At 38.3% G+C, this 26,533-nt stretch overlaps 1 protein-coding gene across 10 annotated transcripts in view; it reads left to right on the top strand.

Annotated features, from left to right (window-relative positions):
* CPEB3 (cytoplasmic polyadenylation element binding protein 3) overlaps positions 1–26,533 on the top strand; it is a 263,323-nt gene that overhangs the window by 79,956 nt on the left and 156,834 nt on the right. For 7 of the 10 annotated variants that reach the window (XM_059881919.1, XM_024985731.2, XM_005225419.5 and 4 more), the window contains 2 exons: positions 5,371–5,530; positions 12,625–12,681. In XM_059881919.1, coding sequence (XP_059737902.1) covers positions 5,371–5,530; positions 12,625–12,681 — 217 coding nt within the window. The remainder of the gene's footprint in view (positions 1–5,370; positions 5,531–12,624; positions 12,682–26,533) is intronic. The other 3 variants (XM_024985732.2, XM_010819779.4, XM_010819778.4) reach the window with 1 other exon arrangement.

Genomic DNA, 26,533 nt, shown 5'->3' with positions numbered 1-26,533 from the left:
AAGGGCAGGTGAAGGTTAGGTTGCCTGTGTGGGAGAGTGGGATCAAAGAGTCCTCTCTGTGATTGTGTCAGGATTCGGTGGAGGTGGTGTTTGTGAAAAAGATTTAAGGTGGAGGGAGTAGGAGGAAGTCAGGGAAGCAGTACAGGGAGTCCTGGTTCTGCCTTGTAACCTTGAGCCAGCTGCTTCTGTCTCCAAGATTTAATTGCTTAATTTATAAAATGGGATAAAAGCTACCTACCTCACAGAGTTGTGAGGGAATACATTTAGCATTTTTAGAGCAGTGTCAGGCACACATTAAGTACTTGGTAAGTGTATTAACATGAAGTCAAGCGAGGGGAAGAAGGAGAGGAGGCCTGATGAACTGCAGACTGAGGGTGGGCTGCCTCTGTGTACATCTAACTGATAACATCTGTCCTTCTTATCTCTGGAGAAAAGAGTCAGTAATGGGAAACATTATTTATACATGTACTAATACATCCTGATATGTTTGCTTGTTAAAAACAAGCTTTAAAAGGTGTTTTCCCTATTTGTTACTCCCTATACCTGGAAAAAGAACTAATGGGAGAAAAAGACTTTATGTGATTATTTGCCATTTGTCACCTCTGTTAAATGATAAATTGTGGTCTGATTTTCTCTGTGCATAATTTCTGATGAATTTCAATTCAGATTTTTTAGTTTTTCTATCTTTTTTGTTCCTGGTTAATCAGTTAATTCAGCAACGTTTACTACTTATAAAACTAAGAAGAGCGAATCGTATGTAAATATAAATTGATGAGACATAGATAGAATTAATTTTAGTGAGAAAGTAAGTCTCTCAGCACTTACTGACATTTGTTCAATTAAGAAGCCGATGCAAATTGCACTGCGCATTTCACTTGTTTCATCTGTTGAGCACTAATATTCCAATATTAGTACAGATTTCAGTATTAGTACAACAAGGTACAGATGCCTTGTTGTACTTTTCCATCTAGTACTGAAAACAGCCATAAAAAGAGAATTCTTTTCACTGCCATTTTATAAATGTAGATGATCAAGGCTTAGACTTGTTCAGAATGACATGCCAGCAAGTGGCAGAGCCAGAATTTGAAAATCAGATGTCTGATTTCAAAGTCTGTTCTTTCAAAAACTAGGCCACCAACTGCTTCTCTCACCCACAATCAATTAGGAGACTACAAAGCTGACCCTTGTCAAAGTGACCCAGCTTGTTTATTTCTTGCCGCTCTCTCGTCTCTCCCCTCACTTTACTGTCCCATTGTAGTGATCAGATTCATGGGTATAAAGGCTTAACTTGAAGAATCATCCAGTCTGGTGGCTCTCAAATCTAGCCAGTCATAAGAATCACCAGGACATTAATTTCTTTTTTTAAAAAATTGTTTATTTTTGGTTGCTGTGTCTTCATTGCTGTGCATGGGCTTTCTCTAGCTGTGGCAAGTGGGGGCTGCTCTTTGTCGTGGTGCCTGGGCTTCTCGTTGCGGTGGCTTCTCTTGTGGAGCTCAGATTCTAGGCACACAGGCTTCAGTCGTTGTACACTGAACTCAGTAGTTATGGCTCACAGTCTCTAGAGTGCAAGGTCAGTAGTAGTGGCGCGTGGGCTTAGTTGCTCTGCGGCATGTGGAATATTTGAGGACCAGGGATCAAACCCGTGTCCCCTGCATTGGCAGGCAGATTCTTATCCACTGTACCCACCAGCAAAGTTCCATTCATTTCTTTTTAAATTATAATTAAGTTGCTTTTAGCCAGAGCCCAGGAACCTGCATTTTAACCATTCTACATGTGAGTTTAACAATCTGACAGGTTGGGAACAATTTCAGATACGTGACTCCTTCTCCAAATGTCTGCTGCGGTTTTCCTGACAGGCAGTCATCTAATATCCGATAGTCCCCTGACAGAAACTCACTGCCACCTTGCCAGGAAGGTCATTTCATTGGTAATTAGATGCAATGCTATGCTTCTGTAGAACTTTCGTTTACCATCCCATATAGCTTAGATCAACTTCTTTGGACCTATTTTTATACTTCTTAAGTATTGGTTTGGAGGTCAGATCCAGGTTTGAATCTTCTCTGAACCTTACCTTCCTTGTGTAAAATGAATATGTTATCTACCTTGAAGGATCATATGAAGAATTAAATGAAAAAAAAAAAATACACTGTCCTAGCTGGAAAGATTCTAAAATGCCTTCAAACAGCAATTTTTTTTTAATAGTTCCTTCACCTCATCAGCCTTTTTGGAAGTAGTGCCACATCTGCAGGGTTCTAGTTAGAAGTGTGGATACATATAATAGAAGGCTCTTAGACACAATCTGGGATTGTCAGTGCCAGAAATAGTCTGTCCTTTTGACTCCTCCTCCGCATACTTTTTTACTTCTTGCTTTGGACAAAGAATATGATGGTTATTATTTTGGGTACAGATAAACTTGCATTTCTGAAAATTAAGCTTTACTCCATAAATAATTGGAGTTTCCACTGATAACTTGAACCCAAAGCAAAACAAATAATCAGCAGCAAGATTATAAAGGCAAAAGAAGGGACCGTCTTAAATTATATATGGACCAAAATGGAGAACCAAAGAAAGTATTTCATGTCTCTTTCTTATCCATTAGTGCACAACTAACTGCTGAGTGTTAAAAAGGAAAAAAACGGAGTGTAGGCAGAAAAGGGTGGGAGGGCAGCAGTAAAGCAAGAAATGTTGGACTTCCCTGGTGGCTCAGTGGTAAAGAATCAGCTTGTCAATGCAGAAGACACAGGTTTGATCCCTGATTTGGGAAGATCTCCACTAAGATCTACCTGTTGGTGGAGAAACCAAGACCGTACACCACAACTGCTGAGCCTGTACTCTGGAGCTGCAACTGCTGAGCTCACATGCCACAGCTATTGGAGCCCGAGTGCTCTAGAGTCCGTCCTTCTCAAGAGAAGCCACTACAATAAGCCCGTGCACTGCAGCTAGAGAGTAGCCCCCACTCTCTGCAACTAGAGAAGAGCCCATGCAGCAGCAAAGACCTGCTGCTACTGCTGCTGCTGCCAAGTCGCTTCAGTCGTGTCCAACTCTGTGCGACTCCATAGATAGCAGCCCACCAGGCTCTGCTGTCCCTGGGATTATTCTCCAGGCAAGAACACTGGAGTGGGTTGCCATTTCCTTCTCCATTGTGTGAAAGTGAAAAGTGAAAGTGAAGCGCTCAGTCGCGTCTTGACTCATAGCGACCCCATGGACTGCAGCCTACCAGGCTCCTCCATCCATGGGGTTTTCTAGGCAAGAGTACTGGAGTGGGGTGCCGTTGCCTTCTCCGAGCAAAGACCTAGCACAGCCAAAAATGAATAAGTAAATAAAATTGTTAAAAAGCAAAGAAATGATGCATGCTAGCTCTTTGACAAATACAAAGTGAGTAAAAAGAATACTTAACTTATTTCATCGTAATCTTCCCAGGTAAGATCCCATTTTGCCAGTGAGAATACTAAAGACATCAAGAATAGATGAAGACAAGCCTAATTGCTGGTTAAATGACAGGTCTGGATTTAAGACACGATTTTATAGAATGTGATTTGAAAAAGAACTATACACACACAAATATATGTCTGTTGTTGTTGTTGTTGTTTTTTTTCCCTTGACTGCACCGCATGGCATGGGGGATCGTAGTTTCCTGGCCAGGGATCGAACCCATTTCTCCTGCATTGTAAACACAGAGTCTTAACCACTGAACTGCTAGGGAAGCCCCTGTATGTTCTTTAAGAAATAGATGTGACCTAGTTTTCATTGTACTTTTTACATTCCTTTGTTAAAACACCTGTCATACTCTTAATTTAACTGGTTATGTCTCCCTCTACTAATTACTTGCAAACGGACTAGGTTATAACATTAATCTCTGAATCACCAGGGCCTAGCCCTCAGCTTGGGCATTAAAGGTTTGTAAGAATGGAATTTCTCTCTGTAGCGTCTTAAAATATCTGTGCCCTCTACCTCATATGTGAATTTAAAAAGACATCTGTGCCCTTCTTAATGTGTGAGTTAAAAACAAGTATTGGATTGGAAGGGGTATTATAAATAATCTAGTTCAATCCTCTCAATAAAGGAATTCTCAATAAAGGAAGAAATTTCAGGCACAGACTGGAGCAGTAGATAATGATGTCCAAAAGCCCCTCGTTGATTGTAGTCGTTCTGGCAATTTTGCTTCTGGTTCTCAGTTTAGGGCTCTTCTTGGGTCCTGCGGCCAAACTTATTGCATTCATTCATTCAGTAACCCTCTGGGTTCCCACTTTATGCTCAGTGCTGAGGAAATGCCACCTTCCTTTCCGCCTCCATGGATAGGTATATGGCTATACTTTCCAGAAACCAGAAAGAAACAGCTTCCCAAGATTTTAAGACTTAAGCTGGAAAATGATGACTGTAGCTGAGGTTTTTACCTAGTGTATCCCTTTTTGCTCATCTAGGCAGTCATTTTGTTATTCTGTTGCTCAAAGGGGAGGATAAGTGATCATTTGCAAAGCTGGATAAACTCTTCAGGACCCTGAAAATAATCTCTCATTGCTGTAGTTTGATTTGGTGTGGTTGTTGAGGTTTATGACTGTATTGCTTTTCTTTTAACAAAAGCAAACTAAATCTGTTCTATAGTATTAAGTTAAGCCATGAACCACACTTCCTTTTAGGCTCATACTACTAAAAATAATTTGTAGGTGATGGTCTCCCATGGGCTTAAATGAAACACAGTAGAACAGTTTTTTTCTTCACTTAGTGTGTTGGTTCTCTGTTTTCAAAATGTTGTTGAATCTAACATCATGAAAACACACAACCTTGGGTTAAAGGGTTTTTCATGTAGTGTTTTTCAAAAGGTAGTTTTAGTACTTTGGACACATTTTAATTTGTATAAAGTATATTTAATATATGGAACTTAGTAATAATTATTAAAGATGCCCAATATGATTAATTACATTGAAACTATAGCCTCTTTTTGATTTTTTAGGGAAATGTTTCCATTTGTAGACTGAGCTCTTAGTGTCTTTCTTTAGGGAAAAAAGTCTCTATTCTTTTGAAGAGAACATTCATTTGATAGTAGAGGCAAAGGGTGAAGGGTTGAAGGCAAAGTCGACTCACTCAACTCTTTTTTGAATTTACTTTTTTTAGTTCATTTGAGAGAAAATCTGTCTGAAGTACTGGAGCATATACATTAAAGAATTATTAGGGAAAAGGGTACAATTTAATTAATTATGAAAACATATTAAACTTCATGTTGTCAAGTCATTATTCTTAATGAAAAGAATGACCGTGTTATTAAAACTACCTTGAGTCTTCATTCATGTCGTTAATCCATGGCAAGAAGCAAATGATATGGTTATTAATTTTATGAAGTAATTTTATGTATTATTTTGTTTTTATTTTTAGGACCGGAGTAGGCCCTATGACACTTTTAACTTGCACTCGTTGGAGAACTCCTTAATGGATATGATCAGGACAGATCATGAGCCTCTGAAAGGTAAACACTACCCTCCCAGTGGCCCACCAATGAGTTTCGCTGATATAATGTGGAGGAATCATTTTGCAGGTTAGGAATATTCATATGTCCATTCCTTGCTTGGTGTTTTAAACAAAAATCAGCTTTTTATTAATTGTGTTTTGTTTTTCTTTTTTGTTTTTGTTTGTTTGCTTCTGTAAAGCATTGTGGAATGTATTTAAAGTTGATTTTTTTTTTTTAAACCTGGGTTCAGCTACCTATCATAATCACGGTTGACTGCTTTAATCATAATGTCTGGCAGAAGCATGTGCTGGGTAGCTGAGGTTGTGGTTTATAGCATGAGACCAGAAGCCAAGTTTTCCGGGCTTTGTGTATTTGAAATCCTTGGCCGAATCTGGATTAATTCATTTAAATCCAAGTCTACTACAAGGAAGTATGAGATTTAATCTCCAAAGGCTCTGTCAGAAAACTTTATAGAAAAGGGTTTTATTAAAATACAGTCACTTTCCTAGGGTAGGAAGTATCAGTACACAGACTTTAAGAGCAGGTAGTGACACTGCATTCTCTAAGGCTAAACACAGGGAAAATGTTTTGAGTTAAATGTAAGGCATAAAGTCCCAAGGTCAGCAATATTAGGATTTCCTATTTTTAGAGCCCATGTAAATTCAGGAGAGGGGGTGATACTACATTCATGATTATAGATAGTTCTTGTTATGGATTATAGGAATTCTTGGGGGCATTATGATATTTTAAAATAGTAAAATAGAATTTTTCTGTGGAAATAGCCATTGTATTTGGGTTGAGAGCCTAACTATCTGAAAACTGGAAGAGTTAGCCACAGGGACACTCATCTTGTGTGAACCCTTATGTCCTCTAGAGTTGTGAGGAATCTGATCCCCTCTGGTTCTCTGCAGGCTCTTATATAGGATATGACTGACTGGGTACGTGATAGTCATTTCCTCACGCCACACCAAAAATCTATTTCATCATTTTCTTGTCACACTCATGATTTTATGCTGCTTTCCTCAATTTCTAGTGAAAAGAAAGTAGTTAACAGGCTGTGAAGAAAATAAAAGATTTTGACAAAAGCTATATTTTAAGGCCTTCAGAAGTAGGAAAAAAACTGCCTCTCATTTTGTCATTGTTATATTTAGTCACTATTACCACATCTTTCTTCAGTAAAGATTAGGTACATGGTAATTTCATTTAGAAGTGAGAATGGTGTTAAAAACACACACACACACACACACACAATATTCACAGATTGTTTTGTGTTTTTAGTATCTTCTAAGGCTACATTTGTCGTCCTTCTCTACCAGAACAGCTGTAAGCCCATCCTGTTATTCTAAAGAAGTCAGCCCTTGTTCTTTATGCGTGTCTGTCTTATCTTGGTCTGTATTCTTCTAGCAATAAAAGATTATGAAAGGATGTTAGATTATGGTCTATAAAATAATTTTCTAGAGTTTTGTGAATATTGATTAAGCAGGAGCTGTCGTGCTTTGTTGAGAGTAGCACTGCTAAAGTGCATGGAGGGTACCTTACTGTGGGACAGGGTAAATAACTTATTCCACTTGTGGTGGCCGCCCCCCTTTTTTACATTTTTAATTGGAGAGTAATTGCTTTACAATGTTGTGTTGGTTTCTGCCATACATCATTGTGAATCAGTCATAACTATACATACATACAAAGATATATATATATACATATATATATCCCCTCTCTCTCAAACCTCCCTCCCCCAGCCCCAACGCTGGGGCCCTTTTTTCTTATCTGTCCGGCTACCTCTGCATAAATTTCTCCAGTACACTTACAAATGTGAGGTTTCATCTGTAAAAGGCTTTTGAATTGTACTTTAAGATACAGTATGACCTAAGAAGTTGAAAGGCATTTAATATGTGCATTTTTACAGTCTCAATATGGTTACAGCTTCACAATTCATACCACTCACAGTGATTTCCTGTGAATGATCTGCTTCCCATGGTCAGTTACGTCTCCATGTTACTGTCCCCTAGTTAGGGTGTTTGAACTGCCTGCTTCCTTTTTCCAACTGGGAGACTTTTCTATTTGGTTATAGCACCATATGTTTGATCCTTATTACTTCTAAAAACATAATTATGATGCCAGCATTTTAAGGGAAAGATTTTCAGTAATTTTTTACTTTAAAAGTGGAGCACAGTATAATGACTAAAAGATAATTTAAAAATAAAAGAAATATTGTGATGGTGTATCTTTTTTCCCCTTGCATAATAAACACTCTATTTATCTGGTCTTTATAATTTATTAATAGACCTTAACTTTGGACTCTTAGGTTGTTTTTAGCTTTTTCTCCATTATAGGTAGGCAATGCTGCCATGGATGAATTCTTGCATGTAGTTTTTTCTTTAAGATAAATTCATAGAGAGGGTCTCTGGGTCAAAAAATGGCAATATCTAGATGAATCGAGCTTTAAGAGAAAGGTGATAGGCTAGGGTACCTATCATGTGACTTCTGTATGAGTCTGTCCAAAAACACTGCTCCTTATCTATCCTTTTCTTCCTCCTGCCATTAATATCCTCTTTTACTTGAAGACTATTTTGAGGGTCTCTAAATTCAAGTTAGAGAGTCATTGGTTTTTTGTGCGCTTATTTGTTTTGGTGTTTTGCTCTGGATTTCAGTTTTCTTTAGAAAAAAATACATTCTCGCTCATTGTAAGACATTCAAATGGTATGTAAAAAGACAAAAGAAAAGTGAGAAAACACCTGAACCTTACTACCTAGAGATAACAGAGATTATTATTAACATTTTCCCAAACATTTTATATTCTCTCTATAGGGTATGAGGTATTTCAACTCAGCCTTTCTGATTTTACAGCCATTCAAACCTGGGTAATAAAGTAAACCTTTTTATCCCTACAGAATTTACTCCTTCTAGCTAGGCTGCAGCTAAATGTTAAAGGCTTTCAAATGCAAGCTGTCAAAATTGTGTCTTTGCCATAGATGCAAGTAGTGATTACTGAAGGATAAGCATTCTGTCATTATAAAAAACTACCTAAAGGAGAAAGAAAAACAATCCTCCTAAGTTTTATTGGCTTTCCAAAATTTTTTATCTGAATAGTGTAAAAAAAATATAATTAAGTAGGATATCACATTCCTGCAAAATGGAAGTACTTCATGATGTACATAAAGTAAACATGATGAAAATAAGTGCACAGTGATATTTCATTGTATAAATGTTTTCAGTAAGAAATCCTTTTATTCAACTTTTCTCTTGAATTCGAGGGGGAAAAGGATGAGTGAGGCCTTAGTAGGAAGAGTAGTCCTCTGTCCTCTTTTCTAGTGGACATAGGGAATGCTAACTCTTCTCCTGACTATGAGAATTAGAGGGATTTCTGGCATCAGAGAGTTATGATTAGAGGTAAGGGAAAGGTTCATCCCTGTACCCTCTTGAATTCCTACCAATGAAGAGGCTTTACCTAGCTACTGGGGAAACCCCTCTGAAAACTCAGGGACGTTAGGTTTGATTATTCATACCCTCTCTTGGGATTTTAATTCAAAGAGGACTAAGTGACGTGAGAGAAGAATAATAGGGAAAAACCAACAACCGTGCGCTGGGCAGGGCAGGTGACATTATGAAGTCCCCTCAGCCTGGCTGTTATAGCACAAGCGGGCACCATGGCAAGAAAACAGGATGGAATCACCTTCCTCTCATCCCACTTAGTCTGCATGTTGTGGCAGAGGAGTAAGCTTGGCTGGCTATTTGGGGGTAGTGCCTGATGAAACATTTAGCATTACACAGCCTTACAGAACATTGACTCCATTTCTGAAATGTTGAGGTCACCTTGTTTTAGAAAAAGTGCACCTTCGTTACGTTTAGTTGATTCAGAAGAGTATACGGTCTCTTTACTTACTTGAATTACTGCTCCAGTTCTGTTTTTGTACTACCTCCCTTTGGTCCATATCAGTCCGTCTTGTATAAAAGTTAGCTGATTGCAGAAACTGTTAGGGCACAGGCTCTAAGTTAGCAAGAAGTGATAGTTTCTGTTCTATACAAAAGGGAAGACAATACATAGAAGTTGAGTGATTTTTTTTTTTAAGTAGGTACCTCCCATTAATTTGTCCAGTGATCCTTTTAGTATAGCACTATAATCACCTGAGAGTAAGAAAAAGATTAAGGGTACTTAATCCTGGGTATACCTCTGCAAATTTCTGGCTTTAATTGTTCTAGGGTACAGCCTGAAATGAGAAAATGTAGGCACAAAGGAATTGATAACGTACCAAAAATTATTCACTACTAGTATGCAAAGAAACTAGGATTTGACCTCAGGTTGAACCTCATTTCTTTTGCTTTGTGGTTCTTTGAAACATATTTTTAAGTGTTATAGTACCATACTTTTGTAATTTTCCCTTAAAAGGGATTTGAAGCACCATTTTATTGTGTTCTTACCTAATGCATTATTTTATCTTATAGATACTTTTTCTGAGACACTGTCTCTTCAACTTTATTGGGAAAATTGGTAGGAAATAGAATCCAATAGAATGTGCATTGTCTTATAATGTTTTCTAGAACAGAGCACTCACATTCTGTTACATAAAGGTCTCGAAAGGACTTGACTTTTTAGAACATATGGGAATGATTAGAAAAAGATACAGCAGTTGTTCCCTATCTCATAATGGTATTGCAGAAGTGAAGAGGTGACTTTCATAATCAATTACGAAATAACAAAAATTCCAGATTTTACTTTGGACTTATAGAAGTATAGGTTTAGTTTGACTCTGAAACTTTAAATAACAGTAGAGACAGTTTTTTATAACTAGCATCTTAAATATGAATATGAATTGAGCTTATGAGACTGTGATGTTTACAGTCTGAATAACTGTATTCTCCAACCCTATTCTCTAACCTTGCTCCCTTCCTCTCCCACCCCCATTTATCAGGCCTTATGCAGTGGGGAAAGTGGGACACAGTCTCAGATTTCCACAGCATCATTTAACTCAGTAAAACCAAGTATGCCTTCCAGTTTTCGAAACCTTATATTTTACACTATACTTAAAAGATAGCTAGCTGACAAGAACAATTTAAAAATAGCAAACCATGGACAGGTGACAAAATGTCACGCTGGCAGCACCAGACTGCATTAACAGAAATCACCAGATGTCACACACTTGATTCTATTTTCACAGCTGATTAAACAGCAGTATTTGTTGGACAAAGGGAAGAAAAAAGAAATGGCCTCATCTGAGTTTGGAGTCAGTTTTTCTTTTGCTTTTGATATTTTCTCTCTCCTTCAAAATCCCAAATAGCCATAAAACTTAAGGCATGCAATATATTAAATTTAAAGAATATTATAAAATAAACCTCATTTTAGATAAACCTTTACAGGTATATACTCCTAAACTGTCAGACTATAAATCAAAATGCTAACAGAGCTTGTCTTTAGTTGATGATCTTGTTTTTTTTTCACTTTTCTGTATTGTGTGTTTTCTCCAATGAAAATGTATTTTATAATCTGGACATTAATTTTTGAAGAGGTAGAGAAAGTAGCTTAAAGAAGCCATAAGCAGTTCACTAGAAAGGATTTGCATATTGTTGGGAAAAAATTATAGATTACATTTAAGTAATTGATTATGATGGATTTGACACTGAACTGGAGTTTCTCATAAAATCTTTAGTGGATGATCTTGATCTAGAGATCATTAAAGTGACCTCGAATTGGCCAACAGTAGTAGGAAGGATACCAGGAAGGGCAAAAATTTTCTTCTTTTCAGCAAGTAGTGATACTTTCATTTACAAAACATTGCCTAAGGCTCTTGTTTTGCTACATCTTTAGAAAGATTGAATTGGAAGTAATCAGTGTAGAGGATGATAATTAGAATCAAACTACAGATTTTCCTTTCAGCTTCATCTTTCCAGGCTGAAAAGTTTTAAGACCTGATGGAAAGAGTATAAAAAGGATCCAACTTCTGGAGGACTACAGAGAGGGGTGCCCCTTAATGTTAGGGAACATAAGGAGTTCCAGAAACATAAAAACTATTTTTTGATGTAGTAGTAATAAACTACCAATTCTTTACCATAAATGATTGTAGCACAAGAAATAGAAGTTGAATGAGCTAAATCTGGGCTTGCTTGGTTTTCTTCATAGCCCTTTATAGTTATGAAAACATTTAGGGAACATCCCTACTTTATGGGAAACATACCATTATCTGAATATTCCTAGGTCAGAGATTGAGAGACTGTCTCAAATGCACCCTTTTCTTAAATTCTGATTGGATTTTTTTAGGGCAGATTTTTCAGTGACTGGTTGTTTGTTAAGTTTGAATACCTCAGAATATGATAAGTAAATCATATCCACCTCCTTTTCCCCAAATAATTAATACATCTTCCACTCTTAAACCCCTGAGGCTATTAGTTAAAACATTTGATTCAGCCTTGGCATCTTATAGACCAGAGGGTAAATATTTTAGGCCTATGGGCCATATGGTTTCTGTTGCACATTATTCTTTGTTTTTTAAATTTTGTGTTTGTTTTTACAACTCTTTATAAAAATGATTCTTCGCTTGACGGCATACAGCATACAAAAACAAGCATCTGGTCCCTGGTTACTGTAAGGACAAAGGTCTGGACATAAGTATTATGTCCAAGGTCATCTAACTAGTTAGTGATAGGGGCAGCACAGGAACCCTAAATTTTTTGGCCAGTAATTGTTCCCCACTATATGTTACGTAAATTTACATCTTTCTTCTGCTCGCCATTCTGATCATTATGTTGCATTTTGAGCTGCTTTGAAATGTTTGTCTTTGAATTCTCTCTAAGCTTCAAGGTTATTTACTTCTTTGAATTCATTATTTTGCTGCTTGAATTTGAAGGGCGGTGTAAATTGTTTAAATAAAATGTGTAATCCAGGGAGTTGGCATGTTTAAATTGGAATGCGGGAGATGCGTTAAAATTTCCTATTATAATGGAAGCTTCTTTTTTGTTTTGGTTTATTTTATTTGTTGCTATTGAGACTTTGGCTTTGTTTTAAGATTTTTCATGTGTATGTTTTATGACTTGATTTAAAACTGCTGTAACTGCTGTGGCCTTTGATAGCATTGTTTATAGTTTAATCTGTTTTAGTTTTTTGTAATGTTCATATTGTGCAATATATTTGTGATTATATTTAAACATTCTTTTCTTTGTGCTTAAAACAGAATTGTTTTATTTTTTAGGACGCATGGGAATAAATTTCCATCATCCAGGAACAGATAATATTATGGCACTTAACAGTAAGTCTCCATATGAAATATTCTGTAAAATTAGCAATCGACAGCATGTAATTTCCACTTTCTCAGTTGTTCATTACATTTCAGCCTGCCACTGACTGCAGTGAAGACCATTATTTTATACCAGTGGCTTTCAGAGTATGTTCTCAAAGTGTGGTCAGTGGACCACCAACATCAGCATCATTTCGGAACTTAGTAAATATGCAAAATCTCAGTCCCCACTGCAGATCTTCAAAATCAGAAACTTTAAGGATGAGGCCCAGAAATCTGTGTATTACTAAGTTCTGTAGGTGATTCTGATGCAGGCTAAAGTTTGAGAACTGCTACTGTATACAAGGGACTGAAAAATTACAGTCCTGGGAGCCACATCTGGCCCCCTGCCTGTTTTTGTAAATGATTTCATTGAAACAGCCACACCCATTCATTTATGGATTGTCTATGGCTACTAGTGTTCTACAATGGCAGAACCAAGACTACACTAAACTATTGTCTGGCCCTTTACGGAGAACTTTGCTGACCTCTGCTGTGTACTGTTGCAGTGGGGGAAGGAAGGAGGGCAGGACGAAGGTGGGAGATGAAAGGAGAGAGGGACTGGGCTAGACAGTATGAATAAATAGATCAACTTATTGTAACTCAGAATTTTCTCATTGTGGTAGATAGCCAACTGGAATTCAAACTGGCCACCTGGAGTCCCCCATTAGTGGACTTTGCATAGGAATGGTCAGTAGCTTTGCTGCTTAGTGATAGTTTTGTCAGTATAGTTGGTTGGATTGAGCTCTGGAACCTCAGAGCCTCATTAGCCAGAAAGTCGTTGTATTAAATAATACTGCAAGAAATACCTGGCTGGCATCAACTCTCCTTCCTAGTGCCTATGGACCTAATAGCTTTGCAGAAGAACAGTCCCTAAATGGAAATTGTCCCTTGTCCAAAGGACAATACAAGCCATTGAATCCCTCAGGATATAAGTTTTCTTTTCCATCAAATGAGTGATATCAGGTTGTCTCCTCTCATCCTCCCTGACATACAAGCTGACTCTCAACACACAAGGAGGACATACTGGATCAATCTACTGTTGTCTACAACATTACCTCTTCTCTTCTTGCTTGAGTAAGGATGGTGAAATGCCATTGGTGTTCCTTAGAGCATATTTAGGTTATCTCTAAAATATAAATTCCATATTTCTCTTGGTTCTGACATGTAGCCTGCCTTCCAAGGAGCACTGCTGAGAACCACTGGCATTATTTGATAAGGCGGTCCTAATTCGTTCCATGCATTTGTTCTAAATAGCTACTATCTCCTCTTTTCAGGGGTCTTGAAAACAATGAAAATTCCAGGCTATCCCCCTCTATTTTTTAATTTCTAGAAGAAAGGTCACTTTACAGTTAGATTCTGCTACCTCTAACTTTTTTCCTAGAAGTAGGTATTTTAGGGTGAGGATTAATAAACATGCTTAGCTTGCTGAACTACAGCAATTTTGTGAACCTTTGTGAGAGCGCTTCAGTTAGAGGATGGGATTTAGAATTGAATGTAAAGGGAAAGAACAGTATGATAGTGTATCTGCTTGAAGGAATACGTGTATATTTTAGAAAAGACCTAATTTGCCATGGTATAAGTCTTTTTCTGCAAGAGGGAGAGGATATAATTTATGATTTTCTGTGTAAAAAATGAAGCTAAAGGACACTTTTCTTTTTAAAAGGTTTTGATTCTCTTTGATTTGATTCTCTTTAATCTCTGCTTTTAAACAAGAGATTTCATTTCTGTTCTTTCCACTTTGTACATGTTGTTTAAATCCCCCGTTTAGCCTTGAAATTTCCTCATCTCTAAGAGAAGAAGACTGAATTAGGTCATCTTAATGATTGCTTTCAGAATGAAGATTCTGTGATGCTGTAATATTTTTTAAAGTACCAAAAGGGTCATTTTGTCAATATCTGTATCGAATGTTGATGAATTATGCATATTTACAACATTATGGCAGATACCAGAGCACATCCATCTTCAAATGACTATGGGTACTGCCCTGTAGGCTCCTGAGAGTAAACCATAAACACAAGCAGGGTTTGACGTTTGCATTACTCACTGTCAGTGTGCTTTCAAAGTTGACTTCAACTTGAAATGATCAGAATAAACAAAATATTCTCCTTGGTAGATACTTATGAGGTCTATAGGTTTTGACAGATTTGCTGTGATAAACCTTTTTTTCCCTTGTATAGTTGGACCCAGCCCACCTGGTAACTTGTATATAACATGCACAAACACACCTGTGTATTTTTTGTCTTCCCTTTTATGCCTACAATTTGTCAGCCTGGCAGTTACTGTCCTGTGACTGGTCTGTACTTATTTTCCCTCAGCCTTCATGTAGATGAGGTCACAAATCACATTGAGATGAGGTCACAGATCAGTAAATCTTTATTAGTTCAGAACTTGTGATTATTCAAAGAGGCTGGGTTGAAGTTGAACTATATTTTCAGGCCAGAAGGGACTGGCTAAGAAAATTAAAGAGAGTTTAATCAATGGTTAAACTTTTTAAAAAAGGAAATGTGAGTCAGTGGTAGTGTTTTTTTATTACCCCTTTTTGCTATGCAAAATTGATGATTCCCAGCTCTGTTCATAATGCTGCCATTTGCTATATCTTCAGAAAATCTCCCATTCTTTTACTTTCCTAATCTTGCTCAAACCCAACACTCTCCTGAAAGTACCATGTTGTCAGGTTTCCTGACTTGAGGAGACAGAGAGAGGTGTCCTGGTGAGCATTTTCATATCTCATTTCCACTCCCCAGCTTTTAATAGGCCAGTGTCCCATTTGGGGGATATTCCTAGTGCATGTTTTCCAGCTATACCTTCCTCTCAGAATCACCACTGCCAGTGCCATCTAGAAGCCAGAAAATGGAGCTTGGGAGAAGAGGGTAGCTATAGAAAACAGTAGACCGGTTAGACATTTAGAGTGTGGAAAGACTGGCAATATTTGTGGAATGCCAGAGAGTCTCCTGAGTTTTCCTATTTAAGACCATGAATCGGGACTTCCCTGGTGGTCTGGTGGTTAAGAATCCACCTTATAATGCAGGGGATGCAAGTTCGAACCCTGGTCAGGGAACCAAGATCCCACATGATGCAGGGTAACTGAGCCCATGCCCATGTGACACAACTAGAGAGCCTGTGTGCCACAACCAAGACCCAATGCAGCCAAGAAAATAAATAAATACATATTAAAACAAACAATGAATCTAGTAAGAATTAGCAGACCAACCACTGGGGAGGAAACATAAGAGACACATCTAAATTTTGGCTGGTCCCCAAAATAATAGTCCTCAACTATCAGAGAAGTAACTACAGAAGCAGAGATGGGAAGATTCTGATCCGTCAGTAAGTTCTGCCACTTGTCTGCTATTTCCAAAATGTAGTTAGTTTTGAAACAATATGCCCCTGCCTTTTAAGCTGTTCATGTATTTTTTTTCTTAGTTTTTTAATAATTCTCTCTTTTCATCCTCTTTGCCCTTACACCAAAAACACGAGAAGTTTGCATAATGTAGTTTTATTTTTCCTTCTTTAGAAGGAAGGAGACTACTGAAAGTACTTCCAGCTATATATGTAGTAGTTCTATTAGCCATATTTTTTTCTAACACTTAACTGTAGCTTGTGTGTTTTCTTTGGTGTGTTTGTGTGTGTGTGTGTGTGTGTGTGTGTGTGTGTGTGTGTGTGTGTGTGATTACACCCTAGGTATAGAGTTGAGTTTAGCAGTTATGGATTTATAGGGGATTGATACCTGCCTTGATGCTTTTTCCTGTGTTATGATGATCCTCAGAAAAGGATATTGGTGCCTTCATCATCAGTCAAATGAATCAAAGTTATGTTCAAATTAAGGTTCAAAACCAGAATGCCAGGTGCTGTGATTTACTCTAGGAAAATCACTGCAGATCACTGCCAAGTATATCCACTTTGTTCCTTTTGACTGGTCAGCTCCTCTTCTTTCAGGTAGAGAACCAGCTTGGAAAAACAGTGAAATACCAGAAAGATGCCAGATGAGTACATTAGAAACGGGAAATAGTATGGCTTGGTGGTGGTTTAGTCAGTCAGTCATGTTTGACTCTTGAGACCCAATGGACTGTAGCCTGCCAGGCTCCTCTGTCCATGGCATTCTCCAGGCAAGAATACTGGAATGCATTGCCCCTTCCTTCTCTATAGTATGGCTTAAGGGACAGTATCACTTAGCTTCAAGGAGGTACCTTCCAAGCAGGGTAGGAGGGTTGTGAAACATGGAGATGGAACAATAAATTAGCATAGTCAAGAAAAACATTGTCTAGAATCAGACAGATCTGGTCCCACCTTCTATAAGCTATGTGACTTTGGGGCCACATAGCTTCTTACCTTCTGGCCTCTGGTTTCTTCACCTGTAAAATGGAGATCTTGATCACTAGAGTGGCTGTATATAAATCTTTTAAAGTTTAGCATAGCCGCCTTGTAGGTAATGCTCTGGTGAACTGCTGTTGTGATTGCTTGCATCAGCTTAATGGCTGCCCCTTAGGATTTCCTTTTCTTTGCATGTTAGACTTCCCAGAACATATCTTACATTGGTTGTACTTAGATGTTTTCCTAATGGAATTTAAGGCAGCACACCTACAAGTCACTCACAGGCTAGAGTGGCTGTCCTGAGGTGCACTACATCTCTTTTTGTGTGAATCTTTTTTTCTGCATGAAATGCTACCTGCCTCTGTCCCCTGACCGAAACATGAACCTTCCTTGGGGCTTAGAGTTGCTATATCTTTCATGATGTTTGGCACTTTCAAAGGTGCTATACAGTGATATTTGGCATGTAAAATGGGATAGCTATTTTAGACAGCAGTTTGGCAGTTTCTTAAGAAGTTAAACATAACACACCTACCATAGAATGCAGCAGTTCTATCTTAGAATTGACTGATGTCCACAGAAAGGCATGTATGTGAATGTTTAAAGTAGGATTATTCTTAATAGCCAAAATTAAAAATAATGCATATGTCCCTCAACTGGAGAATGGATAAACAAATTGTGGTATATTCACACAGTAGAGTTTTATTTAGCAATAAAGAGGAACAAATTATTGATTCATTCAGCAACATGAATGACTCAGAATAGGCTGAATTTTAAAAACTAGAATAATGTTACATTCTAGAACGTGAACACTAATCTATGGTGAGAGAAAATACAGCAGCTTTAAGAATATTTTGAAGTAATATCATCCCCCTTTTTTCAGAGAACAAAACTGAGGACTTAGATCTTAGCGGAGTCATATGATAGGGATGGCTCCTGGTTGGCAAGTCTATGAATCTCCTACGTTATCTCTTTAGTTAAACCAACAAGAAGACAGTTATGATACTCTGAGTACCTCAGTATTTTTGTGAGATTTAGATGACGTTAGGCACATGTACAAATAAGGTTTTAATATTGCTTCGTTTGGAAAGTAGAGGGCATAGTTTTATTTAGAGTAGAGGGCTTTTTTTAAAGACAATAGCTCTGTAATGTAACATAGGTTCAGTTTTATCTAAATTAAAATTTTTCATGCCATTCATTGTTTGATGTTTCTCACCTCGTGACTAGAGTCTGTTCCCGGTTTTAAGAGGTGAATAAGAAATTTGAAGTGTCGCTTCCCTTCTGACAGGGAGAAATCATTGTTTGCCATCACTCTTCCTTATCAAACTTTTGAAAACACTGATAAATTGAGGCATCCCATAATAAAACCTTGGATGTTTGAAGAACTAAATTAATATATTTACAAAAAAAACAAAACATTGATCTGCTTGAGAAACTCTGAGGTCATTTATAGCTAATACGTTACACAGCTGACGCACCAGGAAACCTGGAGCTTAAGATTATGCTGCCTTCCACTTTGTCCTCGTTAGTAATGCCTTGAAAATATTTTTGAAGACTCTGCCTCTATTTCTACTTGAACTGAGGGCTGCCAGCGCATTTGTTGAATCAGAAGGGCAATGTAAAAGGGTTTTGGTATGAACTTTTTGCCAGGCAGACTCCTCTTCCCCCTCCCTTTCGTTCTCTGTTGGGAGTGATCTCCTTGGGGAGCAGCTCAGCTGAGAGGAAGTGGCAGAGAGGGAGCAGAACACGTGATGCTTTGATGCTAAAGTGGGAATAAAGCCAGGTTTGCTAGAATTTCAGATGGAATTTTCCAAAATTTGAAGAGTACATTGTATTTCTGCTCACCATGAGTGGATCTAAGTAGTGTTGTTTTTTTTTTTAAGCAGAGTAATAAGATAGTGAAGGAATTATTTTGAGATTCTCAAAGATATTGTCTTTGAGTATTTTGGACTTTTAAAAGACCAGATCCCTGTTTCTATCTGAACAGATTTAGAAATAAAATTAGTATATAATTGTGGAATGAATATATTATAAATGATGACTGATTTAAAAAGCAGACTAGTAATCAGAAGGACATGCAATGATCTATATGTCTTAAGCATTCAGAATTCACACTGTTCTGCATAGATGCTACACATGAACGTGGTAGGGACCTAAGGATGTTGTTGTTTCATTTTGACCTTCTCATTTAACAGATGGGGAAGCTGAGTTCGAGACTGTGTGGTTGTATGCCAGTGCTCCTGCTTTCTCAATTTGCCCCATCTGCTCCTTGTAGGAAGCTGCTGTATAGGCATAGGGGGCTCAACTGGTTGCTCAAGGGGTAGGATGGGGTGGAGGGTGGGGGAGAGGTTCAAGAGAGGATTTATTGAGCATACATTTATTTATGAGGCATCAGGGATATACATATGTCCCTTCTCAAGTTTACTGAGAAGGGACATATGTACACTTATGGCTGATTCATGTTGTGTGGTAGAAGCCAACATGATATTGTAAAGCAATTATCCTCCCAATTTAAAAAAAAAAGACTAGGAATTGGCTAGGGTGACATCATGGAGCTAGAACCATCTGCCTTCAGGTTGAAGATGATAAACTTTGCTTTAAATAATTCATTGTTAAAAGTGGTTATATTGTTTTTATACTAGTTTAACACAAACACACAAATTCAGTGCCTCTGGGAGAATATTACTTGTCACTTCGTTTATGCCCTGAATGCTCAATAAATCCTCTTTTCCCAAAACATAGAGTGATATAGCTGGTCTACATGGCCTGGCATTAAATATTGTAAAGAAGTGAAGTCTGAAATATTCTTGACTTACTTTGCTGGATTTTGGAAGAAGTTCTCTCTGTGTGTAAATATGTCTCAAGTATCAGGATTTGGGTGCTCTAAATGAATAATAAAGATTCAGGAAACTGAAAATTTACCTGCTTTCCCCTGTGGATTTCCCTGTTTGCTTCCTGCACTTGTGTCAGCAGTAGAACGTGGACTTCTCTTTTATAACACTCATCACCCTTGCAGTTAACTATTTAATGTTGGTGTTTCACTTTAATATGTATGCTTTCAAGAGGGCAGAGACTGGCTTCTATTCATAGCTGTTTGTTGGCTTCCAGCTCAGTGCCCAGTCCAAGGAGTAGGTACTAAGTCTGGGAGACTGGAAGAGAGGGAATGATATATCAGCTGTTCAGTCGCTCAGTTGTGTCTGACTCTTTGTGACCCCATGGACTGCAGCATGCCAGGCTTCCCTGTCCTTCGCCCTGTCCTTCACCATCTTCCAGAGCTTACTCAAACTCATGTCCATTGAGTCGGTGATGCCATCTTGTCCTCTGTCATCCCCTTCTCCTCCTGCCTTCAGTCTTTCCCAGCATCAGGGTCTTTTCTAATGAGGCAGCTCTTTGCATCAGGTGGCCAAAGTATTGGAGTTTCAGCTTCAGCATCAGTCCTCCCAGTGAATATTCAGGATTGACTGATTTGATCTCCTTGCAGTCCACGGGACTCTCAAGTGTCTTCTCTAACACCACAATTCAAAGACATCAGTTATTCGGTGCTCAGCTTTCTTTGTGTCCCAACTCTCACATCCATACATGACTACTGGAAAAGCCATAACTAGACGGACCTTTGTAGGTAAAGTAATATCTCTGCTTCTCAATATGCTGTCTAAGTTTGTCATAGCTTTTTTTCCAAGGAGAAAGCATCTTTTAATTTCATGGCTGCAGTCATGATATTGCAGAGAGACTGTGAAAAGTGCAGTATAACAGCCTTAGAGAATATCTAGTCCATCTTAATTTCTTCCTAAAGATTTGCTTTAACGTGGACTTGCCTGGTGGTCCAGTGGTTAAGAATTGCCTTCCAATGCAGGGAACAGGGGTTCAATCCCTGGTCCAGGAAGCTTCCACATACCGCAGGGCAGCTAAGCCTGTGCACCGCAACTGCTGAAGCTCACGTGCACTGCAGCAGGAGAAACCACTGCAATGAGAAGCTTGCACACCACAACTAGAGAAAGCATGCACAGTGAAGACCCCATACAGCCAAAAATAAATAAATAAAAACGTTGCTTAAAAAAAGAAAATATTTTTTTAAAAGATTTAACTGTTCCTTTTGGAAAATGGTACTGACATGTATGGATCTAGCAATTAGCAGTTCATAGCGTGCTTTCACAGACCTCTCTCTGCCTTTCAAATGCTTTAAATGGTTTGCAAGATGTAGTCAAAATTTCATGTTTCACTCCAGAATTATTCTCCTATCCAAGCAAAATATGGCTCTGTGATAGAGCAATCTATGCAACTTATTGCAGGTTTTAAGAGAAAATTGGAGACTTCAAAGCATTTTCTAGATTTCAGCACATTTTAGGAATGCCCTGTGATGTTTCCTTCTGCTGTTGGGGCCCATTGATAGAAAACAGAATTGTGGTCATTCCTTTCTTCATTGCATCCTTGTTTTAAACAAGGCAGTGTCTTCATTTTCTGGAACTTGCTGGTGTCATGCCACCAGCAAATAGCCATCGATGGCTTAGACACACAGATTGTTCTGCCAACCAGTCCTTTAATCCAAAAAGAGCAATGACTTCTGTCCTTTTGGGTTTTTCCAGAAAGATCACTAAGGTTTCCTTTAGTAGCAATTAACTGAATAATGCTTTATTGATGGTAGAGAATTAGTGCATTTCTGAAAATGATCACTTTTACTTTCAGAACATAACCTCCCTTGTTAGTGGCAAGAATTTTAACACATTGTCACTTAAGCCTCTGGTATATGTAGATTGTGAGTCTGAGACTTGAACAAAGACTTGGTATGCAGATGATCTGGAGAGAAAATTTATTACCTGAAACTTTGCCTTCTCTTCTTTGTTAGTCTCCATGCCTACACAAACCTTTGTTTTATGACTGAAGTTGTGGTTACTGTTTTCTTGTTGTTTTTCCAGACAAATGTAGTGGAAATAATGCAGTTTGGAAGGACCAGGCAGATCTGGGCTTAAATTCTGGACCCATCACTTATTTGTTTCCTTGGCAAAGTTGCCTGTGTTTTTTTATTTTAAATGGACATGTTAATCCCTTCTTTACTAACAATAAGGATTAAGTGTGCAATGTTTGATTACCAAACCTGGAAAGAAATACGCACCTAACAGATGTTAGTCTCTTATCTTCCCTCTTCTACCCATATACCCCCCTCTTTTTCCTTTTGAGTTAGCAGTAATTCTTAATCTTGCCTCTACAATCAAAATGGAACCAAAGGTGGCACCAGGGAGGGGAATGAGCTTTTCTCTGTGGTGCCAGAGTTCTTCCCACATTCTCACGTCTGTTCCTTTCCATGACTTTCTTCCATGAAGGAACCCTCCTGCCCACTTGAGAGGAGCCTTGTTTGTAGGGAGGAGCCAAAGAGGCTGAGTAAGGGGCCTGGGTACAGCAGCAGCTGTTTTTTTCCACCCTCTCCTCCCTCTATAAATTTTCTACATTATCTGGGGATTCAGACGTGTAGGGTTGGCAAGTGTTGGCTATCCTGAACAGTCTAAAAGTTGAGTGAGTAAAAGAGGCTTCATGAGATTTTGGCATAGTGAAGATGCTTTATTGGCAACATATGCCAGATATTTGGGTGCATGCCCTATGCATTTTCAGGCCTGATTTTGACAGACTGGTCTGTGTTAAATATAAAATACTCTGGTATGTGATTAGGAGCCTCAGAATTTTGCTTGATTTTGTGGCTTTGGGGGAGGTCAGTTCGTGTGCCATTTAGCGATGTGCTACTGAAATTAAAAGGAAGGTGGTAGTAGTTACTCCCGTGGAAAGCTCGTAGGCCACAGGTGTGAGGGTGCAGGGGCGTCAACTGATGCCAGCTCATGTGCACGTCCATGCCCTCTAACCAGTGACAGCAGTGACATGCAGAGATTGTTTACCTCCTAGGTTTGTTTCCACAGAAATCTTGTCAGATGATCAAATTTTAAACGACCTTTCTCTGTTTCAGTGAGAAGTTTAAGACATGGACCTAAAAGTTCTGAAGTGATTACTTTGATAGCATATCACTTATTGAGAGGTTTAATTAGTAACCTATTTGGTAAATGTAGTTTAGACATTAATACGAGGTGTGCATGGACACTGAAGGATGGTATAGTGAAGCCTTGAATTGACCATTTTGGACAAGATAGGAAAAATAATAGTGGATAGAAATGGAAAGGGGAGTTAGGAGTTCCCTAGGAAGCAGAGAAGAACAGATGTTAAGATGTGGGTATCTGGATCCTTATGTTAACTGGATAAGTGATTATATTATAATGATACTGTCAGAAGAATAGTTGAATTGGTGTGACTGGAATATATGAGTCTGATGTGTGGAATAGTGGGAATGAGGATCTGAGAGGTGATCAGAGGTCAGATGATGAAGGGCTTTGGTATTTGTTCTCCTGAGAAGCCTGGACAGACAAGTGTTGTCTTACTGGAAAATTAGGTTTATCTGAAGGGGGATGTTAAGGGTGATGTGGGGTATGGAAAATGGTTTCTTATGAAGAATAGCTAACTATAACTTCATTGTAGAAAAGAAAACTAAAAGGAGATGAACTAATGATCCTCAAATAAGGGGCTGGTGACTATGGTTAAGAATAGTTGTGAGGCAAGTATAAGAAAGAACTTTCTAACTAGAAAGAATTGTCCTACCGTGGAGCATAAGTCTTCAGTTTTCAGTCATGTTCTCTGGAACCCCTGCACCTGAGGAGATACTTTAAGGACCACTGTGAGGAGGAATATCTAAGAGTTGGGGCTCTGAATCCCTGTACTGCTTCACCCTGAACAACTGTGTTCAGGGAACAGATGTATTTGTTACAGTTCATTTGTTGGAGGAGAGAGGATTCTGCTAATACATAGAAAAAAGCTTGGGGGAAAAATGACTCGAGACTGAAGTGAGCCTCATTTTTTTTTTTTTAACCTTAGCTCTTCTTCTTCTACATTAATTTTATTTTTGGCTTTGTTGAGTCTTCATTGCTGCTCAGGCTTTCTCTGGTTGTGGCTGAGTGGAGGCTATTGTCTAGTCGTGATGTGGGGGCTTCTCATTGGGGTGATTTCTCTTGTTGTGAAGCACAGGCTCCAGGGCACAGGCTTGGTAGTTGTAGCACATGGGCTTAGCTGCTCCTGGGCATGTGGGATCTTCCTGGATCAGGGATCGAACCTGTGTCTCCTGCATTGGCAGATGGATTCTTTACCACTGAGCCACTAGGGAAGCCCATCAGAATACCTTGATGAAGTTATTCTAGCAGAATCAGGGAGAATATCTTTGTGTTGGTTATAGAAGTAATTCCTGTTTTGTTTGGAAGGTTGCTTAAAGATCTGTAAGTTTCCTATAACATTTTGTAAGCAATGAGACAGAATATTATGGTAGTAATAGTGCAAAGTGCAGTAGCTCAGTCGTGTCCAACTCTTTGCGACCCCATGGACTGTAGCCCACTAGGCTCCTCTGTCCATGGGATTCTCCAGGCAAGAATACAGGAGTGGGTTGCCATTTCCTTCTCCAGGGGATCTTCCCAACCCAGGGATCAAACCCGGGTCTCCTGCATATTAGTAGTGAAAATTTGAGTGAGATGTTTCTTTTTATTAATCTTGGATTATGAGAGGAGCTGGAGGGCTGCAATCCATGGAGTTGCAAAAGAGTTGGACAAGACTTAGCAACTAAACAACAGCATAATACTAAGAGCAAACTCTTGAAGGATGGGAAATTTGTGGAAATCCTAAAAGGAATTTCCGTGTATTTTCAAGGACTGTACAGGTTTGAAATACTGGCTGTTTGATCTTGGTGGTTAGGAATAAAAGCTTTGCAAATGTCCATTGACTGATGTATTACTTTACTAGGGATACTATGACAAAATATCATAGACTAGGGGCTTAAATAGAAGAAATCTGTTTTCTTGCAGTTCTGGAGACTGCTGGTCCAAAATCAAGGTGTTGGCAGGGTGGTTTTTCCTGAGGCCTTTCTCCTTGGCTGGCAGATGGCTGCCTTCTTGCTGTGACCTCACATGGCCTTAACTCTGTGCATGGGCGCCCCTAGTATCTCCTCCTCTTAAAAGGACAGCAGCACTTGTGGATTAGGACTTACCTTTGTGGCCTTATTCAACTAATTTATCTTTCTAAAGACCCTGTCTTCAAATATAGTCACATTGCTAGTTAGGGCTTCAACACTTGAATTTTAGGGTGAATGGATTTCAGTTCCTAACAACTCATAAATGGATCAGTTGTAGTATTTCCAAACTATGGAATATTGCTCAGCAATAAAGAGAAACAAAACACATGTAATAACATATATAAATCTCAAAAACATTATGCTAAAGAAAGGAAGTCAAACACATTGATTTCCATTTGTATGCAGTTGTATAAAGGGCAGACAAAACTAAGAAAGTAGATTAATGGTTGCCAGGGCCCATGGTTCAGGGGATAAGATCAACAGCCAAAGGGCACAAGGAAATGTTTTAGGGAGATGAATTGTTCTGTATCTTAATTATGATGGTACAAGTTACATGGCTGTATATGATTACCAAAACAGATCAAACTGTAAACTTACAGTGGAGGAGTTTTATTGAATATAAGTAATACTTCAACTTAAAAAAGAAAAAGAATAAATGCTTTAGAGCCAGTGTGAACCTGAATTCCGTCCCAACCCTGATGTTTATGTAGCTGATAACCTGGACCAGTCATTCTCTTTGGGCCTCAGTTTGCCCATCTGGAAATATACATTATGGTAGTTGCTTTGGGAATTAGAACATAAGCATTTAGCATATAGTGCCTTGATCACAGTAAATTATTAGGTTGTTATATGGTATTTCTTTTCCTTTATGAAATATGTAAGCAACACTAGTATTATACTTGCCAGTTATTAGTGTTATTTTTTGAAAAGATTTTTTTCTGAGAAAAATGGGTAAGAGTTAAAGAGGAAAGGATAGGAAGAAGGGATTTTGAAACATGCAAATACTTTATGGGAACGTAGCAGATGAAAACGTATCCCATCCCTTCAGGCATCATTTTAGCTGCTAAGTTTATGGTAAGTTGATCTTTTCAGTTATAAATTGCCAGATTTGACAGTTACTGAGCTAAAACTCTTACCTGCCATTATAAAGACAAAGATAGAGGCAGTGCATTCATGGGACAAACTCCATCACTCCTGCTCTTTGGGAATTTACAGCCTTAACTAGGAAAAGGGGGATATTTTTGTACTAACTTTAAGATCCTAATCCATCTTAGGTAGATTTTTTTTGCATGACTAGTACTTAGATGGAAGCTGAAAGGGAGAGACCATTAGATGTTCTAATAGAATTTAATTTTGAATTTTGAAATGGTATTAAAAAATAAGTTTACAGGGTGTTCTTAGAAACTGATTTTATTGCAAGTAAAGGAATTAACAGCTTGTCCTATAGTCAACAGTTTTGACAGATATTTCCAAGACAGTAAAATGTTGTGTTAAGATCTTTGTATCTTGTTTGTTTTCCTAAGTATAGCATCTCAGGGACTCTGCTTAAGTTCCTGAAATGGGTACGTGCTACTTTGATCCACAAAA

The sequence above is a fragment of the Bos taurus genome, chromosome 26, assembly GCF_002263795.3.
Source record: "Bos taurus isolate L1 Dominette 01449 registration number 42190680 breed Hereford chromosome 26, ARS-UCD2.0, whole genome shotgun sequence".
NCBI lineage: Eukaryota > Metazoa > Chordata > Mammalia > Artiodactyla > Bovidae > Bos > Bos taurus.
The sequence above is the reverse complement of the archived record's forward strand: the minus strand, read 5'-3'. Positions and strand labels throughout refer to the sequence as shown.